General features: G+C 43.0%; 1 protein-coding gene across 1 annotated transcript in view; it reads left to right on the top strand.

The window, feature by feature from the left end:
* Nucleotides 1-16,199, top strand: part of LOC142214426 (mucin-5AC-like) — a 69,770-nt gene that overhangs the window by 49,563 nt on the left and 4,008 nt on the right. The window contains exons 24-30 of the mRNA XM_075283372.1: nucleotides 4,011-4,121; nucleotides 4,228-4,407; nucleotides 10,071-10,310; nucleotides 10,429-10,585; nucleotides 11,942-12,070; nucleotides 12,207-12,351; nucleotides 14,516-14,559. Of these exons, the coding sequence (XP_075139473.1) occupies nucleotides 4,011-4,121; nucleotides 4,228-4,407; nucleotides 10,071-10,310; nucleotides 10,429-10,585; nucleotides 11,942-12,070; nucleotides 12,207-12,351; nucleotides 14,516-14,559 (1,006 nt within the window). The remainder of the gene's footprint in view (nucleotides 1-4,010; nucleotides 4,122-4,227; nucleotides 4,408-10,070; nucleotides 10,311-10,428; nucleotides 10,586-11,941; nucleotides 12,071-12,206; nucleotides 12,352-14,515; nucleotides 14,560-16,199) is intronic.

Here is a 16,199-nt window from a genome sequence, read left to right as displayed (position 1 = left end):
TAGGGGAGAATGTTATTAAAAATAACTTTTTGGGGCTCTATCGGGTGTGTAATTGTGATTTTTGTGAGATAAACTTTTTCCCATAGGGATGCATTGGCCAGCGCTGATTGGCCGAATTCCGTACTCTGGCCAATCAGTGCTGGCCAATGCATTCTATTAGCTTGATGAAGCAGAGTGTGCACAAGGGTTCAAGCGCACCCTCGGCTCTGATGTAGCAGAGCCGAGGCTGCACAAGGGTTCAAGCGCACCCTCGGCTCTGATGTAGGAGAGCCGAGGGTGCACTTGAACCCTTGTGCACCCTCAGCTCTGCTACATCAGAGCCGAGGGTGCGCTTGAACCCTTGTGCACACTCTGCTTCATCAAGCTAATAGAATGCATTGGCCAGCGCTGATTGGCCAATGTATTCTATTAGCCTGATGAAGTAGAGCTGAATGTGTGTGCTAAGCACACACATTCAGCTCTACTTCATCGGGTTAATAGAATGCATTGGCCAGCGCTGATTGGCCAGAGTACGGAACTCGACCAATCAGCGCTGGCTCTGCTGGAGGAGGCGGAGTCTAAGATCGCTCCACACCAGTCTCCATTCAGGTCCGACCTTAGACTCCGCCTCCTCCGGCAGAGCCAGCGCTGATTGGCCGAAGGCTGGTCAATGCATTCCTATGCGAATGCAGAGACTTAGCAGTGCTGAGTCAGTTTTGCTCAACTACACATCTGATGCACACTCGGCACTGCTACATCAGATGTAGCAATCTGATGTAGCAGAGCCGAGGGTGCACTAGAACCCCTGTGCAAACTCAGTTCACGCTAATAGAATGCATTGGCCAGCGCTGATTGGCCAATGCATTCTATTAGCCCGATGAAGTAGAGCTGAATGTGTGTGCTAAGCACACACATTCAGCACTGCTTCATCACGCCAATACAATGCATTAGCCAGTGCTGATTGGCCAGAGTACGGAATTCGGCCAATCAGCGCTGGCCAATGCATTCTATTAGCCCGATGAAGTAGAGCTGAATGTGTGTGATAAGCACACACATTCAGCACTGCTTCATCACGCCAATACAATGCATTAGCCAGTGCTGATTGGCCAGAGTACGGAATTCGGCCAATCAGCGCTGGCTCTGCTGGAGGAGGCGGAGTCTAAGGTCGGACCTGAATGGAGACTAGTGTGGAGCGATCTTAGACTCCGCCTCCTCCAGCAGAGCCAGCGCTGATTGGTCGAGTTCCGTACTCTGGCCAATCAGCACTGGCTAATGGCTTAGCACACACATTCAGCTCTACTTCATCAGGCTAATAGAATACATTGGCCAATCAGCGCTGGCCAATGCATTCTATTAGCTTGATGAAGCAGAGTGTGCACAAGGGTTCAAGCGCACCCTCGGCTCTGATGTAGCAGTGCCGAGTGTGCATCAGATGTGTAGTTGAGCAAAACTGACTCAGCACTGCTAAGTCTGCATTCGCATAGGAATGCATTGGCCAGCCTTCAGCCAATCAGCGCTGGCTCTGCCGGAGGAGGCGGAGTCTAAGGTCGGACCTGAATGGAGACTGGTGTGGAGCGATCTTAGACTCCGCCTCCTCCAGCAGAGCCAGCGCTGATTGGCCGAATTCCGTACTCTGGCCAATCAGCACTGGCTAATGCATTGTATTGGCGTGATGAAGCAGTGCTGAATGTGTGTGCTTAGCACACACATTCAGCTCTACTTCATCGGGCTAATAGAATGCATTGGCCAGCGCTGATTGGCCAGAGTACGGAATTCGGCCAATCAGCGCTGGCTCTGCTGGAGGAGGCGGAGTCTAAGATCGCTCCACACCAGTCTCCATTCAGGTCCGACCTTAGACTCCGCCTCCTCCAGCAGAGCCAGCGCTGATTGGCCGAATTCCGTACTCTGGCCAATCAGCACTGGTTAATGCATTGTATTGGCGTGATGAAGCAGTGCTGAATGTGTGTGCTTAGCACACACATTCAGCTCTACTTCATCGGGCTAATAGAATGCATTGGCCAGCGCTGATTGGCCAGAGTACGGAATTCGGCCAATCAGCGCTGGCTCTGCTGGAGGAGGCGGAGTCTAAGATCGCTCCACACCAGTCTCCATTCAGGTCCGACCTTAGACTCCGCCTCCTCCAGCAGAACCAGCGCTGATTGGCCGAATTCCGTACTCTGGCCAATCAGCACTGGCTAATGCATTGTATTGGCGTGATGAAGCAGTGCTGAATGTGTGTGCTTAGCACACACATTCAGCTCTACTTCATCGGGCTAATAGAATGCATTGGCCAGCGCTGATTGGCCGAATTCCGTACTCTGGCCAATCAGCACTGGCTAATGCATTGTATTGGCGTGATGAAGCAGTGCTGAATGTGTGTGCTTAGCACACACATTCAGCTCTACTTCATCGGGCTAATAGAATGCATTGGCCAATCAGCGCTGGCCAATGCATTCTATTAGCGTGAACTGAGTTTGCACAGGGGTTCTAGTGCACCCTCGGCTCTGCTACATCAGATTGCTACATCTGATGTAGCAGTGCCGAGTGTGCATCAGATGTGTAGTTGAGCAAAACTGACTCAGCACTGCTAAGTCTGCATTCGCATAGGAATGCATTGGCCAGCCTTCGGCCAATCAGCGCTGGCTCTGCCGGAGGAGGCGGAGTCTAAGGTCGGACCTGAATGGAGACTGGTGTGGAGCGATCTTAGACTCCGCCTCCTCCAGCAGAGCCAGCGCTGATTGGTCGAGTTCCGTACTCTGGCCAATCAGCACTGGCCAATGCATTTCTATGGGGAAAAGTTAGCTTGCGAAAATCGCAAACTGACAGGGATTTCCATGAAATAAAGTGACTTTTATGCCCCCAGACATGCTTCCCCTGCTGTCCCAGTGTCATTCCAGGGTGTTGGTATCATTTCCTGGGGTGTCATAGTGGACTTGGTGACCCTCCAGACACGAATTTGGGTTTCCCCCTTAACGCGTTTATGTTCCCCATAGACTATAATGGGGTTCGAAACCCATTCGAACACTCGAACATTGAGCGGCTGTTCGAATCGAATTTCGAACCTCGAACATTTTAGTGTTCGCTCATCTCTAATAAGGACCACCCCTGGACTCTTGGTGCTACATAGATAGAGAATTCAATGAATAAATGACAAGTTAAACTGTATGTTTTTCTACAACACTGTGCCTCAATCAAGTCCTGGTACTTTAAAAGGGTTGTCCAGTAATAGAAAAACATAGCTACACATATACATGGGTTCTATCTAGAACTACAGCTCAGCTCCATTGAGTGAATGGAGGAAACTCTAAATCCTACTAGGAGAAGAAGAGTCCACCGTGGAGATCACCGCTCCAATATGTGTCCACCTGCCACCAAATGAGAAGATGAGACCCCATGGACTGCCACACCCCATTACTGCTCCCTCTAATCACCCACCCACCCTACATACACCCCACCCCCCCATACCTACCACTCTCCCCCCCAACCCAACTCCCCTTCATACCCACCACTCTATTTGCTTTGGCAATGCCAAATGCCTATTCGGACGTGCCAATAAAGCTTCTTTGATTTGATTTGAATGGGGCTGAGCTCCAATACCACACACAACCTATGAACAGGTGTGGCACTGTTTTTAAAAAAAAAATAGTCATGTTTTTCAATTACTGTTTAATTACCTTTAAGTGACATCTTCCCATGTCATATTATTACATTATAGTGTGTTAAGTGGCTAAAAAGGTGGTCATATCATCCCATATCTTGGGATACTGTATGTTTAGCCAAGAAAATGGTAAGGTACATCCTGTGCGCACAATACCACTATATGGTGCCACTGATGACACAACGTTTATGGCCAGGAATCTGTCCACATTGGTGTTTTACTTTATTATGTAGATTTGGTCTCCATGTTGGTCTATATCTTTTCAACATTACATCATTATGTTTTACGACTTACGACTATGTTTATTGTGTATACAGTATATGTATGTTCAGTTGTATACCTATTGAATGCAGTACTTTTTATTCATCTCAAGGACCATTGCTCTCCAAATGACAACAGCAGCTTGTTTAGGATCGTAACAGAAAATGTTCCTTGTGGAACCACAGGTGTGACTTGCTCTAAATCCATCAAAATCTTCATGAAGGTGAGTAAAGAAAACTACGATAAAATAAAAACCAAACTCTGTCTCCTTGTCAGAGCCATCGCTTTCATCCTATACTGTTTCTCTTGAGTCTATTTGTTCTTTACAGAATTACGAGTTAATTCTTGATGATGATCGTCTTAATGTGGCCCAGAAGGGTGAGGGTACCAGTGTTCCATACAGAGTACGACTGACGGGTATCTTCTTAGTTGTTGAGACTGACTGTGGTATACTATTATTATGGGATAAGAAGACGACCATCTTCATCAAAGTCACTAGTGATTTTCAGGTGAGCCTATTGTTGTGATAGCAACTGATTTGTACTATAAGATAAGATAATCCTTTAATAGTCCCGCCATGGGGAAATTCATTGTGTTACAGCAGCATGGATAATATAGTAATATATTAACCCCTTCCCGCCGATGGCACTTTTTGACTTCCTGACCAAGCTCGATTTTTCAAAACTGACGTGTCACTTTATGTGGCAATAACTTTGGAACGCTTTAACTTACCAAAGTGATTTTAAGATTGTTTTTTCGTAACACATTGTACTTCATGTTAGTGGTAAATTTTGGTTGATATGTTTTGTGTTTAATTATAAAAAAATTGGAAATTTGGTGGAAATTTTGAAAAATATGCATTTTATAAAGTTTGAAATGATGTACATTACATACAGATAGTCAGACCGCCAAAATTATATCATAAATCTCATGTCCCAGATCTCTGCTTTATGTCGGCATCAAACTTTAGGCGCCCTTTTAATTTTTACGGACATTATAAGATTTACAAGTGAAACAACAATATTCAAAATTTTCAAGAAATTTCCAAAACCCATTTTTTAAAGGGCCTAATCCAGTTATGAAAGCGTTTTGAAAGACCCTTGTATTAAAGCCCCCCATAAATCACCCCATTTTCAAAACTGCACCCCTTAAATAAGCCAAAACAACATATACCTAGTAATTTAACCCTATAAGTGCTTAACAGGAATTAATACAAAATGGAGGTGAAATTTTCAAATTTGAATTTATTTTACTAATATTTTCGTTTAGCCCTAGAATTTGCACATTCACAAGGGGTTAAAGGAGAAAACGCATCCCACAATTTGTTAGGCAAGTTCTCCCGACTACCATAGTACCCCACTTGTGGGTGTAAACGAATATATGGACGCACAGCGAGACGCAGGAGGGAAGGCGCGCCAAAGAGCTTTTAGAGGGCAGATCTGGCTGTGATCAGTTTCAGGAACCATGTCGCATTTATAAAGCCCTTGAGGAGTCAAAACAGTGGAAACCTCTAGAAAGTGACCCCATTTTGAAAATCGCACCCCTCAAAGTATTTATCAAGTGATGTAGTAGCATTAGTAACCCCGAAGTGAATGTGTAAGCTGTGCGGAGTAAATTGGGTACACCAAATCCCATTCTATTTTCATTCACAGTGTACAAGGTAGATTTTTATTTTTATTTTCTGGCAATGTGGCCATATGAGGGCTTGGTGTTTGCGGTATTAGATGTACTTTTCAATGCCACCATTTTGGGGCCTGTAATTTATTGACTACATTTTATTAACTCTTTCTGGGTGGGATGTAAAAGGAAACATCAATTCTGGCATTGCTTTTTAGCATTTATTTTTTTTCCCGCGCAGCGTACAGCATAAGTAACATGTTACCTTTATTCTGCGGGTCGGTACGGTTACAGCGATACCTCATTTATATGATTTTTTAATGCATTGCTATTTGTGCAGAATAGCATTCAATTCAGGGAAAAAAATCTATTGTTTTTGCATCGCCATCTTCTGAAAGGCAGAACGTTTTTATTTTTCGCTAGACAGAGCTGGTTGAGGGCTTATTTTTTGCGGGAAGACCTCTTCTTTTTATTGGTACCATTTTGGTTTTCATCTGACCATTTGATTACTTTTTATTGAACATTTTGTAAGGGAAAGGTGGTGAATAATCATTATTTTGTGCGGTTTTCTACGTTTTTTTTCTACGACATTCGCCGTTCGGGTTAAATAATGTTTTATTTTTATTGTTCAGGTTATTACGGACGCGGCGATACCAAATATGTAATGTTTTTTTCTATTTTTCTTTATTTTACATAATAAAACCTTTTATATGGGGAAAAAGGGATTTTGGGGGCTTTATTTATTTATAATTTATTTTAAACTTATTTAAACTTTTTTATTTTGACTCTTTTTTCACTTTTTTTTTCTGTCCCCATGGGGGATTGAAGCAGTGATCGGCTGATCACTGCTTCAATAGAGATACGCTGCAATACACGTGTTACACGTGTATTGCAGAGTATAGGAAGCTGTCAGCCTGTGTGGATGCACAGGCTGACAGCTTCATTTACGGCAGGATCGGCCAGGCGCGAGGACGGGGTAAGTGAAGGGGCAGACCCGGGGTCACTGATCAGACCCCGGGCTGCCCCCTACGAACACCGGCACCCCCCCAAACCGGCGCGGGGGGGTGCCGATCGGCACCATATGACGTTGTAACCCCAGAGGTGCCGGTGGTCATGTTGATCACCGGCATCTCAGGGGTTAACACCCGCGATCGGACCCGGTTCCGACCGCGGGTGTTACAGGGCATTGTCAGCCGTGTATTACGGCTGACACCCGCTGTGCATGGTGCGCACACAGTTTCTGTGTGCGCACCATGCATCCGCAGTAATAGTACGGCGGTTTGCGGGAAGCCCTTCCCTGCAGCGCCGTACTATTACGGCGAATGTCGGGAAGGGGTTAAAAGAAAGACACCTACAAGCTCAGAATAGCAGATATAAAAGATACTGGGAGTCATAGCAACTAAAAAGAAAAAAGAAAGAATTCAGGATCATTTAGTTCTCTGTGCGTAGTGATCTTCGCTTAGCCTGATGTTGATTATACAGCCTGAGAGGAAGGACCTTTGATTCACTTGGGGTGAAACAGTCGGTCACTGGCAGTACGTAGAGATAACAGGACGTACACCGCATAGTTGAGAGGTCATACCCCTTAAAAAATATCAGTGTACTTCATACAGAACTTCTGGTCTTTATCCACAAATTTTGCAGATAAAAGGATCAAAGATAAGAGGTAGCAGTAATTGCAGAAATACAGCATGGAAAATGGCGGTGATAAATAGCTAGTCCCCCCCACGGTCCACAATAGCAGATTTAATCCTTGGCTACAGCCAGAGAGTTGTCCTGGATCCATGCCAGATTCATTTTCACATATCTAAGTTGTGTCCTCTTCGGTACAATGAGTCTGGACAAAACATTACACCCACAGCAAACTTGAACTGTTCAAATCTGCTGTCCCAGAAATCTATGGGGTTAGAGCCATTGTCTGCGCTGTTCATTTTTGTACCTTGAATCAAGTTCAAAAGTAAAGTATGACATGGAAGCTGAACATGAGAAAGTGGGTGTTTTTCTTATTTCAACAAGGTCGGACAGATTTCTATGGGTTTATGCAACAAAAAATTGGTTTACCGCAGATCACTCTGCAAATACTAGCTATGAGGGTAGTCTGAAAAGTTTCTGACCTCCACATGTAGATGGCAACACTCGTCAACCAAAGTTGGGGAATTTGTTGGCGCATGCGTTGGAATGTACTCACAAAAATTTCAGCCATTTTGCACCAACGGTTTTTCTTTGACAGTCGTTGTAGTGAGTTGATGTGAGTGATTTTGTGAAAGTGGATAAAATCAAATATTAGATATTTGTTTTTGAAAGGCAATACACCTTCGCAAATTAAAGACGAGTTGGACGCTGTATATGGGACTCTGCACCATCATGTACCACCGTCAAATTTTGGGCAGCTCAATTTAAACGTGGCTGTACCAGCTTGGTTGACGATGAACGTTTGGGATGGCCAAAAACTGCAACCACGAACGAAAACATTGCTCAAGGTCTCCAAATGGTGCTAGAGAACCGTCGAATGAAGGCTAGGGAGATAGCAGAGGCTCTCTAGCACCATTTGGTGAACTTGAGCAATGTTTTCGTTCGTGGTTGCAGTTTTTGGCTGTCCTGAACATTCATTGTTGAGACTGTACAGGCAGGGTTAGCTAGGGATTACCTTTATTTAGGTGGGAAAGTCACTCACCCAGCTCTTTGGGGCTCTATCTGGTCGGGATCCCTGTCAGCTTGCGATATGCGTGAGCTGACTTTTTCCCATAGGAATGCATTGACCAGTGTTGATTGGCCGAATGCCATACAGAGTACAGCATATGGCCAATCAACGCTGGTTCTGCCGGAGGCTCGTCTGTGAGGAGGTGAAGTCTAAGATCAGATTCAGGATCAGGGTTCAGCGCACACTCAGCTCTGCTTCATTTCTGGTGTAGCAGTGCTGAGTGCACAGCCAGCACTGTTACATCTCGGCATAGGAATGCATTGACCAGCGTTGATTGGCCGAATGCCATACAGAGTACAACATTCGGCCAATCAACGCTGGTTATGCTGGAGGAGGCAGAGTCTAAGATCGGTCCACAGCAGTCTCCATTCTGGTCCTATCTTAGACTCCGCCTCCTCACAGACGAGCCTCCGGCAGAACCAATGTTGATTGACTGAATGCTGTACTCTGTATGGCATTCGGCCAATCAACGCTGGTCAATGCTTTCCTATGCCGAGATGTAGCAGTGCTGGCCTATGGGAAAAAGTCAGCTCCCGCATATCGCAAGCTGACAGGGATCCCGTCGTAATACAGTGACTTGGGCATGTTAGATGCCCCCAGACATGCTTCCCCTGCTGTCCCAGTTGCATTCCAGGGTGTTGGCATCATTTCCTGGGGTGTCATAGTGGACTTGGTAAAACAATAAACCAGTTTGGGTAAAAACAAAAAAAAATGTATATAGCAGCCATATTCTGTAAACACTTTACACAGATTTCACTGTCATAAAACACTATTGTAGTTTACTATAAAATGTTAGTACCTGTGGTCCAAAGGTAGGCAGGTTTGCAGTGCTCAATCCTGTGTCTGTCAATATTGATGACACTCTAGCGTGTAGGTATCTTATACTGTGAAAGCCCGCGAACTGAAGGTGCACGTGCTTCACCCGATCACCCAGTTTTTTTTAGAACAATAGACAAATTTAAAACTTCACCAAACTGTGTGCTTTCTGGGCGCATCTTTATTGAGTTATGAGGTAAGATTAAAAGATATAACTAATTTCTCACGTTTTTAATGTGTCTTTATTCTCGTATCGCGTCCCGTTGGCTGCTATATACATGTTTTGTGTCTAAAAATAGCCAATGGTATACATACTTGGAATACTATTTATACATTGTCATATGTTTTTTATTGAAATGTTTTTATACACTGTTGAAACAATTTTTTACTTTTGATTGATACATGAAACCGATTGTTAAGGGATTTTTTTCTTATTTGTATTTTTGTTTTATATGTTTTCTTAAGGTTCAACTTTGCTCTTACCTTGTATCACTTGACAAAGGGGGTGGTTACCCCGAAACGCTGGCACATCAGCGTCGTGTGTATTTTTATTTAGTGTCTTCAATAAAAACCTGTTTTTTACTGATATAGGTTCAGCGCAGTTTTCTATATATTTTTTTTTTGGTTTTTACCCAAACTGGTTTATTGTTTTAGTTTTGCCGTTCCCCTGTCCTAGGGGACGTGAATAGAACTGCCGCTCATAGGAACCTGGTCGTACATCTAGTCGTGGTATATCCACTTTAATTGTCGATCCGCTCAGTGCACTCCATTTTTTGTACTTAATTATAGTGGACTTGGTGACCCTCCTGAGTCGAATAGTGGCTTCCCCCTAAACGAGTATTTATTCCCTATAGACTATAATGGGGTTCGATGTTCGATCGAACAGTCAAGTATTCAGTGGCTACTCGAATCGAACTTTGAATTTTGAACATTTCACTGTTCGCTCATCTGTAGTCCTTACATTAGCAAATAGCTATTCCATTATCTCTAGCCATATTGTTGAAACAGTCTGATAACATTTGGTTTGCATGCATCTAGGGGAAGCTTTGTGGACTGTGTGGAAACTATGATGGAAATGCGAACAATGATTACACAACTCGCAACAATGCCATTGTTGGAAACATAGAAGAATTTGCAAACAGTTGGAAGTCACAACCATCCTGCCCAGATGTCACTTCCCACAGGGATCCTTGTTCACTAAACCCATATAGAGTATCTTGGGCGCAGAAACAATGCAGTATCATAACTAGTGAAGTCTTTGCCGCTTGCCACACACAGGTATGTATAATAAATCTAAAATTCTACTTCTGCCTTACAATGCTTATGATGGTTGTTGACCTATTATCAAATAAGAGTATGGTCAAGACAGTTCATGAAGTTTTCTTTGAAAATTTAGGTTGACCCCTTTAAGTACTATGATTCATGTGTCACTGATTCATGTGCATGTAACACGGGTGGAGACTGTGAGTGTTTCTGTACAGCAGTGGCGGCCTATGCACAGGCTTGTGGAGAATTCGGAATATGCATTGCTTGGAGAACTCCAGACATCTGCCGTGAGTAATTCATTGATGTATTAATCTTGACTTTGTCTTTAAGCCAAATTCCAGTCAATAAAATTGGGATGTAGAAGAGTTCTAACTTCCCCCCCACTTGCTAAATCTCCTAGCAGTGTGTTATTCACACCAAGTACACCCTCTTATCATGTGCAACACTCAATCTTTCTTGCTTTTTGCTGTATATATTGTAAACACGCAACCCTCTGGTTATTACATGTACACGTAAGCCTAAGTATTGGCTCAAATGTCAAAGTTCGTTGGGCACAGTTCAAACATGGAAATTTATAATGGCTCTTTCAAAAAAGAGTTTAAAAAAATCTAGGAAAACCACCTAGGCCGGGGCCCCACATTGAAATGCAAAAAAATTTTGGTGTTTTCCATATAGAGGTATAATAGGGGAAGAAAGTCTACAGAGAAAAAAAGAGAAAAACGCTGCAGAAAAAAACGTGATGCATTTTCATGGTAGTCTCTTCTGCAGTGCTTCTTCCCGTGGCTTGCTACGTGGAGACTTAAGGTGAAATCTTGGAGACAATAACACGAGGAGCAAAATAATTCATGATGGAATACAATGGATTCTAATTGTTATTGAATAGGGTTGAATGAGATCAGGTCACCCCTTTAACATCTCAAATTTCAATCAAAAACTTTGACATAGCGAGGGTGTATGATCCGAATTTTCTGAACTGTCAGTCTCAGATGTGAGTCTTAAACCTGTTAGGGGGAATTCACACTTGCACCCGTGTCCGCTTGCAGGTTTTTTTGGCAGGACACAAAGGAGTTCACACGAGGTTTTTTTGGTCTGGAACCTGAGGCGGCTTCCGCCTCAGGTTCCAGACCAAAATACAGGTAGCTGTGACTGGATGCTGGTGCAGCAGATGCTCCGCTCCGGATTAGGGCCAAATGAATGGGCCTAGTGGGGAGGGAGTGTCTTCAGGCAGATGTCGGGAGGCGACTCCGCCTGAAAGAATGAGCATGTCGCTTCATTTTTGCGGCTCCCGGAAAAAATAACTGACCGGCTCCTGTTGATTTCAATGGGAGCCATCTTTTTGGTCAGGATTTTGAGATGGATACAGCCTCAAAATCCTGACCGAAAAACCCCGTGTGGACTTACCCAAAGTCCTGCATGTCCAACTTTGTGTCAGTGCAAAAACAACGGTTTCCCCGTGGACGGGCTGCATACAGACACTGGCGGTTTGCTTTAAAAACCCATTTCCAAGGGAATAGGATGGAGATCCGGCGCGCGAACACAGGCGTAAGTGTGAACGCCCCCTTAAATTGATTCTACCATTCACAACACGGATTTTTAAGTTCTATTTTTGTTTTTTTAACTTCCAATGTTGGCTTTGTAAACAGCTCTTTTCTGTGACTACTATAATGAAGATGATGGTTGCGAGTGGCACTATAAGCCTTGTGGGGTTCCCTGCCTGCTAACCTGTAGGAATCCAAATGGAACCTGCAATTATCCAATCAGAGGCCTAGAAGGTAATGAGACCACGGCTCTAATTATCAATTCATTGTTTACAGTGTAATACTTGCCACGCCTATGTGTCCAAGGTACATTGCAAAAAAAAATGTTAAAAAAATTTACAATCTTTTTTTATTTTTGTGCTTTCAACAGGATGTTATCCTAACTGTCCTCCTGAACGTCCGTATTTTGATGAAGATGAAATGAAGTGTACTGCCATATGTGGCTGCTTGGATGAAGACAGGAAATACTACAAGCTGGGGACACTTTTTTCAAATGGGGAGAACTGCATTGTTTGGTATTATTTTCCTTTTAAATATATAAAAACTGCAATTTACAGATTTGGACAAAAATTTAATTATTACGTTAAAAAAGTTGATTAAAAGTAAAATAAGTGTACTGGTAAACATCAATAATGTGTGCTTTTAAGTCCATGGCCCCACATGGTGTAAACACCGCAACGTGGAAAAAAATGCAGCATTTTACAGTCACTACCAAGTGGATCAGGGACTAAGAAAACTGCTGAAGGAGAGTGCCTTTGCAGGCGTATGGAGACTTACAAGCCATTTTAGCTCCACTGGGGGGTTCTGGGGAATATGCAAATCTGTTTTCCAGGATGTACCATATATACTCGAGTATAAGCCGACCCGAATATAAGCCGAGGCCCCTAATTTTACCATAAAAAACTGGGAAAACTTATTGACTCGAGTATAAGCCGAGGGGGGGAAATGCAGCAGCTACTGGAAAATTTCAAAAATTAAAATGGTCATAGTTTTTGGGTGTAGTAGTTGCTGGGTGCTGGGGAAGGGGAGGGGGTGTTTTGGTTGTCTGTCTGCCCCTTCCCTGAGCTTGACAACTGTTTTTTTTTTCCCCCACTTGGAATTCAGCCTGGCTGACTATAGGGTATCTGCGGTGCTCCTATTAACCCCTTACCGACAGAACAGGAGCACTGCAGATCCCCTATATTCAGTAGACCGGGCACTGTCAGACACAGGGATACCTAATGTGTTTGTGTTTCACAGTAATTTTCTACTTTTGTGTCTATTCTAGGGAAAGGAGGGATTTAGAACTTTTAATTAATTTATTTTTTTAAGTTTCTTTTTTCCCCCACTATTTTATGGGAGATTCTATACATTGATATTGCTGCTGGTCATAGACCCCCCCCCCTAAAAAAAAATCTATATTTTTTTTTTTTTTTTTTTGGTCACTCGAGTATAAGCCGAGGGGGGCTTTTTCAGCACTAAAACTGTGCTGAAAAATTCGGCTTATACTCGAGTATATACGGTAATTAGGAAAACAATGCCTCTTTTTACTACCTCAAGGACAGCCCCCTTAAACATCAGGCATGGCTTTTTCAGATAGCCTACAGTCTCTCAGCCAAAACTAGTTTCCCTAAACTGTGCTGATGAGATCCAACAAGATCAAAACAGCACTGTCCACCAGTGGGAGTCTGTTCCTTTTGGGATAGAGATAATATTTTGGCAATCATCATGGTATTAGGCTATTTTCTCACCTCTGCACCTGATTTTCCACCACACCCATCTCTTTCACCTTAGCTTCCCTCTGATCCTCTAATAGTTAATCTTAGCTTTATCTGTATGATTGACAGCTTTTATTCCGTTCTTCCACTCATGTCTCCGGAGGGTTCTTCCTTCCTATTTGTTGTTTGCTCACATTCACCAGATTTTTATTCTATACTGTGCTGCTCAGCTGGTACTGACCCCTTGACCAGTTGACCTCCCTTTTGTTGTTGTTTGTCCTGTCTGCTTTCTGTGTTACCACTTTTATAACAGGAAGGGACTGTCGACCAGTTGTCTCCTAACACCTAGGGTAGGTGAGGCAAATAGGCAGGGACTGGGGACAGATTCAGTCTTAGATCTCACTGTCTTGTCATTCCTTTTCTCCTATGTTTCACCAGCAATTACTGGGGAATTGCTCATCTAGCAATTCTCTAACACAATTTCTATTTTTGCCAAATTTGCAGATAAGTATTTTAGGACAGTAAAAACCACCGTGTGCTGGAGGCCTAGAGTGAGAAAAATTCTCATGGACAATAGACAGACAGGGTTGACTCTTAGGTACAAAGTCAACGGTAAAAATGTGTGGTATCTGGTACTCAAGGATAAATTCCAATATATTTTCCAATATATATAACACAATTAAATTTTGAGTGTTCTACATGTTTCAAGCTTGTGGTATGCTCTAAAATCAAACAGGGACTCATTGACTTAGCAGTTCTAGTGGGGATTGAATTTTTTAATGTGTTCTAAATAAAATTAAAGGATTTTACCCCAGAGTGCTGGATGCCCTCCATTTTTACACTGAATACCAGACACAAATCATGGACAGGTTTAGCAACTAGTCAAAATCAGTGTTTTTCTTACCCTGAACCTGTGACCTTCTTAACTTCAACCTCTTTAAAACATCTAATGAAAAATATATTAACATTTCTCTCTCCACAGTAACTGTACTGAGGATGGCATAGTTTGCTTTTATGATGTCAGAGGTAAGTTTGTAGCATACTGACGCAAGAAAAATTTTGGTATTTTCACACCAAGTAGAAGTACACTCTACTTTTATTTCAGAAAACAAGTACTAAAGTAAAATTTTCATCTAGGTGGTTGATCAGAAGAATTAGGGGTACAAAAAAGTAATTCCTCTTTTGTAAATGACCATCTTCATTGTATATCGCATTGTATATCATAGTTAGGAAAACATTTCTTGCAGAATAAGAATGGAAACATCCAGTTAGCGATTTATCCATAAATACTGTGGAACAGAGGAATATCCAACAATGAGTTCTCTCGCACACAGCACTGTGGGCGGTCCCCAGTGCTCAAACAGCACTGGGGGCGTCCCCAGTGCTGTGAGAGAACTCTCCAACGCCACCTCAAGATTGAAAGCCAGGCCGGAAGACGACACGTAGAGGTCAGTTCCTGAAGAAGATGGAGAGTTCTCTTGCAGCACTGGGGACGCCTCCCATGCTGTTTAAGCGCTGGGGCCCGCCCCCAGTACTGCGAGAGAACTCATTTGCATAAAGACGGAAAACGGAATATCTACTGATTGGCAGCGCAGAGAAGACATCTAAAAGTAAGAGACGAATAGCCTTTCTTAAGGCTATTGTGATGTGTTAGTTAGAAAAAAAGGGATTCTAATGATAGAATCCCTTTAAGTAAAACTCTATGTTATGCAGTGTTTTTGTTATTCCTTCTATAAATTTAGAATGCTCACAAATACAAAAAAGAAACCGAGTGACAAAATAGTGTAAATCTGATGGAAATCCAAGTTTGGAATATAGATAATAAAAGACAGTGACCAAGATGGCCCCTCACCTTGATAGGTTGTGAATAAGTCACAACAACATATGCACTTTAGATCAGTGGGGGTGGCAGCAGATAGGTCCAATGTCAATGGGTAAACGGACGTCAATAAGTACACATAAAAGCAGGGGCTTGGTAAACCCAAAAATTTGGACCGTCTGCACTCATCAGAACAAATAGATCCTAGGTCACTCTTATGGGTAAGAACACTTCTCTTTATTGGAAAGTGTAACGCTTGGCAGGTCATAGAAGGAGACAAGTTCATGAACTTCTTCTAAGACCTGCCAAGCGGGTTCTTATTACTGTTGCAATTGATAAAGGAGAGTTCTTCCCCCAAACGTGATGTGACATCTCACTTTCCAATAAAGAGATGTGTTCTTACCCATAAGAATGACCTAGGATCTATTTGTCCATAGGAACGCAGACGATCTAGATTTCTGAGTTTCAAAGCCCCCGCTGTTATGTGCTTCTATACGAGAATTTAGGCGTTGTTAGCCAAATGGGTGTTACCAATTCAGCTGTGTCACATGATGCTACTGTCAACATTGATCTAACAACAGCAGAACATGCAGGGACATACCCCTAACTGGTTACACCCACTTGGCTAACAAAGGAGATATACAACATCAAGTTGTAAAGACACAAGATCCAGAATTGTTATTTCAGAGAGAATTCAAACCTTTACTAAAACCAAAATGTCCGGTCTTCTTTAGGCCAAGTCTAACATTAGCAAAAACAACCAGTGTAACATCGTTTATTATCTACTGTATGTGAAAAAGCAATGTCTCCCTTAAAATTAAAGGGGACCTGTCCATGAAAAATGACC

Source organism: Leptodactylus fuscus, chromosome 7 (assembly GCF_031893055.1).
Source record: "Leptodactylus fuscus isolate aLepFus1 chromosome 7, aLepFus1.hap2, whole genome shotgun sequence".
In the NCBI taxonomy this organism is placed as follows: Eukaryota; Metazoa; Chordata; class Amphibia; order Anura; family Leptodactylidae; genus Leptodactylus; species Leptodactylus fuscus.
Note: the sequence above shows the minus strand (reverse complement) of the source record. Positions and strands in the feature narration are given on the sequence as shown.